A 9,701-nucleotide genomic window follows, 5' to 3' on the forward strand; every position below is an offset into this window, starting at 1 on the left:
ATTTGTTTTATGTTACATTCAATCGTGAGTTCATATTTACGGTCATGTTACTCAAAGAAATGTTTGCAAAAAATCGCTAAAGTTTGCTAACGTCATAGCATTACAGACTGCACTATAGTGCCACAACATATTTTCATGTCTGATCAAGGCGATAACCACCGTAGACATTGAGGGGGGCTAGTCCCCCCAATAATTAGAAATCGCTAAACCCTTTTCTCAGAGAGAGAGAGAGAGAGAGAGAGAGAGAGAGAGAGAGATAAAAGTTGCGTGTATGCACATCTGTGCGTTTCTCTTTTTAGAGTGAGTTTACTTCAAAAACAGCGATTTTATCCTCTCGTTGCTGGAAAATATAATGTAGCGATTCAGTATTTAAACTGTTATTAATAAAAGTTGTGGGGCAGCATTGACAAGTTTCTTTTCTCCTGGATGTGTGAGCTGCGCAATCTCTGATATGTGTGTGTGTGTGTCAGTAAGCAGCGCATATAGAACGGTAATTAAAGGCTCTAATGCACACCAGCACACCAGTATAGGTGTGAGTATTGTAGGAGCTAGACGACGTATGACGTGTGATGGTATAGTAGTGGTGTCCCAATTCTTAGGGGAATATTTTCAAGGGGAAGGGGAAGGGGTATAAAATAGAATTGGGATTGGGCCTAAATACTGTGGCTATTCTGTTGTTGTATTGCTGTATTTATTGTAATGTTTACACAAAGATATTTTAATAATTTATACTTTTTATTATATTACATATTATATTATAACATTCTGGAAAACTATGTATACCTGTAAGTTGTTTTGTCAGGTCTCTGTATATTTCCCTGCTTAAGTTCTGGAAGTCCTCCTCTGCCCACACTTTCCCATCAGGTGTGCGAATCTTAGTCTCACAGGTGTTGAAGCCTAGAAAACAAGAAAACACAGAAGTGAGCTTCCTCTTATTCGACAACCTCATAAAACATTTATCTGATGCTTTTATCATAAGTATTTTCAAGTACACCTATTACTGGGACAGTACTCCTGGAGCAACCTAAGGTTAAGGCTCAAGCTCAATGGTGAAAGCCTTTTCAGGGTTTTAACCTGCTACCTTTTGGTTACTAGCCCAACACAATGGAGTTTTCCTCTCTGTAGTCGAATTACCTTTGTAAATGGGCGCTGGAGGGGCTGGGGCCACTTTCCGAACTTTAGCAGTAGGTACTGTGGTACTATGTGCTGCTGCCCCAATACCCACAGGTTGCTCCAAGTATCCCAGCAGATTGTTTCTTTCTTCTGTCTCCTCCAAATGTTCCCTCTGTCTGCGGATTCTGTCTTTCAGCTTTTCCAGCTTTTCATCAGGTTGTCGACGTCGCAGGCTCTCCAGCCGTAGTGAAGCTGTGACTGAACTGGTGATAGATGTCATGGAAGTCTGGGATGTCTGAGCCTGTAAGTGTGTTCTGGAGTTGACCTCTGACCCTTGTGGGGCTTGGTCAGGTTGGTGAACGCCGTTGAGAGCAGACAGGTCATTGAGATAGCGTACAGATGTGCTGTCAACAGCTGAGGAGCGTGGGCTGTCCAGGTCTGCAGTCTGCATGTCTCGGGTGTCACGCTGATAGACCAGCTGGCTTAGAGCAAAGTTAGGCTGAGGGATGCCCACCTCTGTTGATAAGGAATGGGCTTCTGGTTCAGAGTGAATCTGGGACACTGGCAACGGTGACGCTTCCCTATATTGAATAAGAATAACAAAAAAAGACAGTTTATAAATAAAAGGCCAGTTTAATGTGAGGAGCATTAAAGGATTTCCAAGAAACAACCTACAATCATATTTGGTTGCAAATACACACTTCAGCTTTAACCCATTAATTTTTTGCGGCTTTTACCTGTATGAAACGAGTGGTTCTCTGAACTCCACTGCACTGGGTTTCCTGGCGTTACTGTCCAGAGTGCTGTTCCTCAAGGGACTGCGGGAACTTTTGTCTGGACTGCGTCGACTCCGTGTTCTGGACTTAGATCCACTTTCCTCCACATGATGCCCATCTGTAGTAAATACATGGAAGACATGTAAACAATGGAAGTGGCAGAACTCTGAAGAATGTTGTACCATTCTTTTATATATATATATATTATACACACACAAAGAAAAACAAGTAGATAGAATAGAAAGCTAGTGTTTGTTTGTTTTTTGTTGTTTAAAAAAAATAAAATTATATCCAGCTGATAAGCAGAGCAGGAAGCCCTCTACCCCGACCACAGAGAGTGAGTTTCCAAAATATGTACTTCCTTTTTTATATCCCAATATGGAGTGGCGTGGGAGATGTGAACCTTTCCCACTCATACACACACACACACACACACACACACACACTCACTGCCTTTCAAAAGTTTGGGATCGGTAAGATGTTTAATGTTTTTTTAAAGAAGTCTCTTCTCTACTTTTATTCAGCAAGGCTGCGTTAATTTGATAAAAAGTGATAGTAAAGACTTATATTGTTAGAAAAGATTTAGTATTAATTACTATATTAATTTAAACAATTATTAACAATAAATTATTATATTATTTAAATAACAAATTAGGGGTGTGCGATATTGACAAAAAATATCTCGATAATTTACAGGGATTTTATCGATAACGATAACTAGACAATATTTTGCTGAATGTGTTATTGTGCTGATATCTTATCTCTAATTGTGCTGACAGCTGACTCCTGACTTTTTGTATATTCTTCATATTCTGTGTGGTCAGTTCACAGCAGTGATAGAAATTAATTATTTCCAACATGTTTTATGGGCATTTTTACCTTTAAGCCATTTTTTTCTAAAAGTGTGCACCATCTTTTGAGTCAAATTCTTGCATTTGGGCTGTTACCAAGCAAATGAAATCAGTATCAACAAAATTGCTCTTTGCAATGCAGAGGAAACACAGAAGCTGCATTAGAAGTGATATTTAGATGCATTTACACACCGTTTAATGCAGCGCTGAGGGACATTAAATACTTTAACCTGCAGTTACAAATGCATAAATAATGTTTTGATATTTTAAACATAAAACATTGAAAACTGATGTTTGAAATTATTTAAAAAATGATAAGGTACCTTAAATGTAAAATTAAAACTGCCCGTAGGTGGCAGCAAGTCACTGCGATTGAACCAAATCATTTTAACGGTTGATTCATTCAGGAATGAAACACCTTCATGGATTGATTTTTGCATTTGTCTGAACTCTGAACAAAACATCAGTTTTATTGAAAATGCTCATTCATTCTGACAGCAGGTGGAGCGTTTGGTAGAATATAACCGTTTCCCCGGTAACAGCAGAACACAAAGCAGCACTGGACTTTGAACATGCAGCACTCATGTTTATTTAATGAAATCATAGCCTTTTGAAGTTTAATCGTCACATACAGCCATATCGCAATTCTGGTCTTTCCGTCCCCAAATTTAAGACCTCTTGAAATCATAATTAAGACGAGGGGCATGGAATACTTTAACCTGCAGTTACAAATGCATAAATAATGTTTTGATATTTTAAACATAAAACATTGAAAACTGATGTTTGAAATTATTTAAAAAATGATAAGGTACCTTAAATGTAAAATTAAAACTGCCCGTAGGTGGCAGCAAGTCACTGCGATTGAACCAAATCATTTTAACGGTTGATTCATTCAGGAATGAAACACCTTCATGGATTGATTTTTGCATTTGTCTGAACTCTGAACAAAACATCAGTTTTATTGAAAATGCTCATTCATTCTGACAGCAGGTGGAGCGTTTGGTAGAATATAACCGTTTCCCCGGTAACAGCAGAACACAAAGCAGCACTGGACTTTGAACATGCAGCACTCATGTTTATTTAATGAAATCATAGCCTTTTGAAGTTTAATCGTCACATACAGCCATATCGCAATTCTGGTCTTTCCGTCCCCAAATTTAAGACCTCTTGAAATCATAGTTAAGACCTTCTTGTACAATTTAAGACTTTTTGAGGCCTTAAATTTGATACAACTAAATTTAAGACTTTTTTTAAGACCCGCGGAAACCCTGAAATAAATGCTGTTCTTTTTCATTTTTATTCATGAAAGAATCCTGAAAAAAGTATCACAGGTTCCAAAAAATATTAAGCAGCACAACTGTTTCCAACACTGATAATAAATCAGCATATTAGAGTGATCTCTTAAGGATCAACACTGAAGACTGGAGTAATGATACTGAAAATTCAGCTCTGATCACTGGAATAAATTATATTTTAAAGTATATTAAAACAGAAAACCAATATTTTAAATTGCAATAATATTTAATAATATTACGGTTGTTTTCTATATTTTTGATCAAATAAACACAGCCTTGAGCAGAAGAGACTACTTTGAAAACATTAAAAATCTTACTGATCCCAAACTTTTGAAAAGCAGTGTATGTGTATATATATATATATATATATATATATATATACACACACACATACATATATACATATGTTTTTTTTGTATGTATATCATTTTTTCAATTCCACATCGAATTCTCACGTTGAATACCTGTAGAAAAATTAGGAACTTTAATGTAAACTTTCTGTTGCGTCACCTTCACTGGCTGCGTTCAAAAACAAACACAGTGCCTAGTGTAGTCCAATTCGCAAATGACGAATGACTCTCATGAGTCAGTTTTTTTTTTTGATGAATCACTCAAAACTCACATAGCTGTTATTAAATTAACATATGACTCACTGCATTTCAAGCCTTTACTTTCAGTCATATCGGACACTTAATGCAGGAAGAACAGTGTTTGTACTAAATGTTCAAAGCAAAGCTAATTTTAGTGATAAAAAAATAATAAAAATGTATTAAAATAAAATAAATACATTTTAAAAGACTGAATATTAAAAAAGTAACTTTTAAAAACATACAAAAAGTACAATTATGATCACATATTAAGTAAAAAAAACCATGCTTTGACAAGTTAAAAAATATATTCCATTAAAAAAATTCCAGTGTATGTTTCATAGCGACCTGGTACTAAGGTGACATTAAAAACACCTAGCTTAGGGATGCACAGTAGTCTCTAATGGATTGCCTCTGTATGTTACAGAGGACGAGTCTGTCTCACCTCTGCGGCTTATTTTCCGACCCCCACTCACAGATGCTTTCTTTGTGTCTAGCACTGAGTCCAGAAGCACTCCAGTGCCTGGCGCTGCTTCCAGACGATTCTCAATGTGTCGCAACTGAGACAAGACCACAATTAGCCATTGAGTCAACAGATCTCTGCACTCATGAGGATAATGCTACAAATACTAAACCCACAGAGTATACCTCTGAATCTTACTTTCTGATCTCTTATAATTGGGCTTCTTCAGAACTATTTGAATCACAAATGACAAAGTCTGTATGTAACAGGCATCTGCTTTGGCATCATAACCAGAACTTGAAACACATGTTAAGAAATACTCACGGCAGCTTTGGTCTGATTTAGACAATTCCAGGCATGAGATATCTCTGCTGAAAGATAAACATTAACATAAGTAATCAAGCAAACGTGCTCATGATGATTCGAAGTATAGGGTGACAGTTGGACAAACCTCTCCTGTTGTCTTGCCCAACAAGAGCAGCCTGGGAAGAGACAGAGGCTGGTGGCCCCGCCTCACTTCGCAAGCGACTACACATCGCTATGCCAACCTGAGAGGAAAGGGGAAAAACAGGCAAACAATGTAAGAGAAGCAATCACCCTGTCAACATCTGCTGTCAAACATTGTTTTCTCTGGCAATGGCTTGTTGCTTAGATTATGACCCAAAGAGGCACTAAAGACATGACTTCATTCACAGTACTCTTTGTGCAAAAGGAGAATACAAATTTGGCCAAACCATAAGATAGTTATGAAGATAGATTGATTGAAGCATATCAGGCCTCAGTTGTTCCATAAAGGTGTGGGTTATTAGCAATAGTGTACAATTTGTTTGATTGCCTGGAGGCCAGACATATGACATCTCAGTCTCAGAGCTTCAAGTCATTCGAATCACACTGTCTTCCTCTAAGTTATGACATAGAGTCCCTGTCTTTGTAAGTCCCCAGAGTGAACAGATTCAATGGTCTATTATACAGTAAAAAAAAAAAAAAAAAGGTTTTGTGCAGACTGTCTAAAACACTGTGAAAAATGCACAAAGTATTCCAAAGGGGCACTGAAATCACTCCCAGCTCAGAAACTTGAATTATACTGAATTAATAATGCATGCATAAGACATATCTTAAGAGGCTTGCGTGCATATTTCATTGACTTCAGACCTATGCTGGAAAGCAGAGGTGAAGAATCATTTAAACATGTTCTACTGCTTTTCTAACAGTAGTGAATGAGGTAACAGAGATACCAAATGTGTCTGGAATGAGGAAAACAACTTTAAAGCCAGCATGAAATTCACCTAATCTATTTTCTAAATGCAAATAATGGGCCATGTTATGAACAATTAATCTGTTTATTTATTTCATATGTTTTTTTACTTTGTAGTGTTTAATCAAAACATAACTGGATGTCCAGTGAAAAACAACAGACTTCTCTAATCATTTATTCTTTTGAGTGAATGGCCACATCTCCACATCCAATCAACAACCAATGTATACAACCAAGTCCAAGCCATATATTTTTCATTTTTCTATAATTTGCAAGAACGAGGCAGGATTTAAGCAGACTGAAAAAGTCTTTAAATATTCTTGGCCAATCTGATGCTTTTAGCTACCAATAAGAAAATAATACTTTTAGTTTCGTTTAAGGCGACAGTTTAAGGCAACACTGTCTTCATTTACTCACCTTCATGTTGTTCCAAACTTTCTTTTGTACAGCACAAAAAGAAATGTTAAGTATAAAGTTACAGACTGACAGCCTCAGTGAGAATTTCACTTTTAGTGAATTTAATTTAGTTTTTAAATGAAAGGTAACAGACTCATTCTGCCTGACATCTACTTTTGTGTTCCAAGGAAGAAAGCCTGCCATACGAGTTTGGCACAACATTGAGGGTAGGAGGATATCATCTAATAACACAGAATCCAGCAAGGAAAAAAAAGTTATTTTATTGAAAAAGATTTTGCTCATAACAAACAAAACTTAAAAGTGACAAGGTTTGTGTCAATGACAGTCTATTCAGCGAAACCCTTTTTTCAATTATAAAGACACAATCTGTGTGTGAGAGGTTGCCAGGGACTTTGATAAGAAATAATGAGGCTACCTGTGACACTCACCTGTTAAATAAAAGAGATTTAGATTTAGAACTGTAGAAGTACAAACAAAACAAGTACTTGAACAAAGTGCTTTAGACTGGAGATACTGACAGAAGCGACAATCTGATCCGATTCTATTTTAACTAATCAACACTTGTCAAAAACGAACAAAATAAGCACAGCAAAAGAATCAAAGCTTTACGCATTTCAAAGTTCAAAATGGCAAAGCAACTGCCAAGAAAAGCACAAAATATCCTTTGATTTACCCATAAAAGACCCACCATCTTCATACACACACACACACACACACACACAGGTTTGTTTTTGTGAAAAGTGGGGACATCCCATAGGCGTAATGTTTTTTTATACTGTACAGACCGTATATTCTATTGCCCTACACCAACCCTACCCCTAAACCTACCCCTTACAGGAAACTTTGTGCTATTTCAGATTTTCAATACACTCCATTCTGTGTGATTTATAAGCGTTTTGAGCACACACACACACACACACACACACACACACTCTCTCTCTCTCCAGTTACTCATCGTTTCAATTTCATATCACATTTTGGGAACTGAAACTTCATCTAACCTAGTATACACAGCACTGTACAGCTATGAGATTATAGTTTCAGTTAATAATGACTGCTCACATTAAAACAATACTAATTAACATGACTAACAACAATCAAGATGGACATGTTACGCCTTCATGCATAACATATAATGTACCAGGACTCACTTTCCAGCAGCTTTATTCAGAGACATCAGTCCACCTTGTCTTCCTGACTGCTGGACACATCGGACAGTTGGCGATTCTGTCACCTCTACCTGCACCGAGACCCAGTGAAAAAGGTGATTTAACAGTGAAAGCTCAAAATCTTGATTTATAAACTAGTAGATTAATACTTCATTATGCAAATCAACCTGACACAGCACTCATCTTAAATTCAGTGCTAATATTAGATACTGGAATAAACACAGCAACTGATTAGCCCTCCAACAACTACTCATAAGCATCACTCTGAATTACAAGTAAAAGGAAATATGACACATCAGCAGCATCAGCTGACATAACATTCATATTCAACATAAAATCTCCAGCGGAGGCTTCTAAAGGACTCTAAAAGTCTGACCGCGTTAATATATACACTCTACTTAGCTAAAGTTAAGCAAATAGGCATAAAACATAACTTAATATAAAGGAAATTAAAACATAAAAAACACAATTTACAGTTAAAGAGCAACATAAGCATTAGATACACATGTATTAATGCAGAATCAGAACTACAATACTATAGCAAACAAAAAAACATAAGACACTCAAGAAGACATTCATATAACACACGCATAAAAAGAAACACAGCTGACGTAAAATAAGTGTCAATCACACAAATGCAACTTCACATAAACTAACGTTACCTTACTGAGGAGAAATCCAACAGCGAACTAAACCAACCAAACAAACAACCGACTAGACGTCTAGCTTGAACCAATAATTACGTACCTTAGACAGTTTCACAATATTTAAACGAAATTTGTGGACTATGTGTTTAAATTCCCTGGCGAAAGTTATTGCTAACAGCTGCTGCTAACCGGCTAAACCATTAAAGGTCGCTAACAAACTTTTTTTTTCCATTTCTGTGACCCGGTTGTCTTTCGTTAAGCGTTCAGGTCAGAATGTAATTGGTTAGTACCTACCTAAAATTTTATTGTACCCGCTACCCGCCTTTCGGTATATGTTTCCCGGCTTTAATGATGAGTTAGGACGGCGGTTGGCTAGATTTGACGGTCCGCCATTATCCAAACAACTGTTCCAGGAAGTTCACGTCTGAGAGAAATTCGCGATACTTCCGTAGAGAACGTGTGGGTTTTTCCTTGGCCGTGTTTGACATCTAGTGTTCACTAATGGTATTGCATCAAATATCATGATACTTTGAGACATGGGACAAGAAAGCCCTTTTAGTTCACCCGCACTGAGTTCAAAACAAGGTCAATACTAGCTCTGGTGTGAGCAATTATTATTACATTTTCTGTGTATAATAATAAATACTTTTTATCGTTGTTCTTCTTGTCGTTTATTCATTGTGTATTATGGAATGTATTCAACAGTTAGGCAAGAATAGCTTACTGTCATTCCACCTGTCAGTGTTTGTGGTGTTTCCAGACTAGAGGATGTGAGCTGTGTGGAGTGGAAGCAGAGTGAGGAGCACAGTTGTGTGATCTTGCCTGGAGTGAAGAGAGGTTGTTGTTTTTTTTTTAAAGAAGGCACATCTGTATCTCTTGCTTCAGGACTGCCCAGAGCAGACTGGGGTGGATTCTTGAATCAAAGGATAGACAGAAAGCCTAGTAACCATGACAATTTATTTGTGATTTTGTTTCTCCAATAAATCATTAAAGGAATAGTTCATCCGAATATGAAAATCTGCTGAAAATGTACTCACATACAGGCCATTCAAATTGTAGATGAGTTTGTTTCTTCTTTGGAACAGGAATTTAGCATTACATCACTTGTTCACTAATGGAGCCTCTACT

General features: G+C 37.0%; 1 protein-coding gene across 6 annotated transcripts in view; it reads right to left on the reverse strand.

Annotated features, from left to right (window-relative positions):
- The window catches only part of LOC107699356 (centrosome-associated protein 350), a 38,333-nt gene extending 29,360 nt beyond the window's left edge, over positions 1 to 8,973 (reverse strand). For 5 of the 6 annotated variants that reach the window (XM_016500618.1, XM_016500630.1, XM_016500612.1 and 2 more), the window contains exons 1-8: positions 8,868 to 8,973; positions 7,909 to 7,997; positions 5,537 to 5,633; positions 5,410 to 5,456; positions 5,068 to 5,182; positions 1,851 to 2,007; positions 1,135 to 1,694; positions 784 to 897 (exon numbers count right to left, since the gene is read on the reverse strand). In XM_016500618.1, coding sequence (XP_016356104.1) covers positions 784 to 897; positions 1,135 to 1,694; positions 1,851 to 2,007; positions 5,068 to 5,182; positions 5,410 to 5,456; positions 5,537 to 5,621 — 1,078 coding nt within the window. In that variant the 5' untranslated portion in view covers positions 5,622 to 5,633; positions 7,909 to 7,997; positions 8,868 to 8,973. The remainder of the gene's footprint in view (positions 1 to 783; positions 898 to 1,134; positions 1,695 to 1,850; positions 2,008 to 5,067; positions 5,183 to 5,409; positions 5,457 to 5,536; positions 5,634 to 7,908; positions 7,998 to 8,867) is intronic. The other variant, XM_016500603.1, reaches the window with a different exon arrangement.
- Positions 8,974 to 9,701: the final 728 nt, after the last annotated feature.

This window comes from Sinocyclocheilus anshuiensis, unplaced genomic scaffold (assembly GCF_001515605.1).
Source record: "Sinocyclocheilus anshuiensis isolate Anshui unplaced genomic scaffold, SAMN03320099.WGS_v1.1 scaffold477, whole genome shotgun sequence".
Lineage (NCBI taxonomy): Eukaryota > Metazoa > Chordata > Actinopteri > Cypriniformes > Cyprinidae > Sinocyclocheilus > Sinocyclocheilus anshuiensis.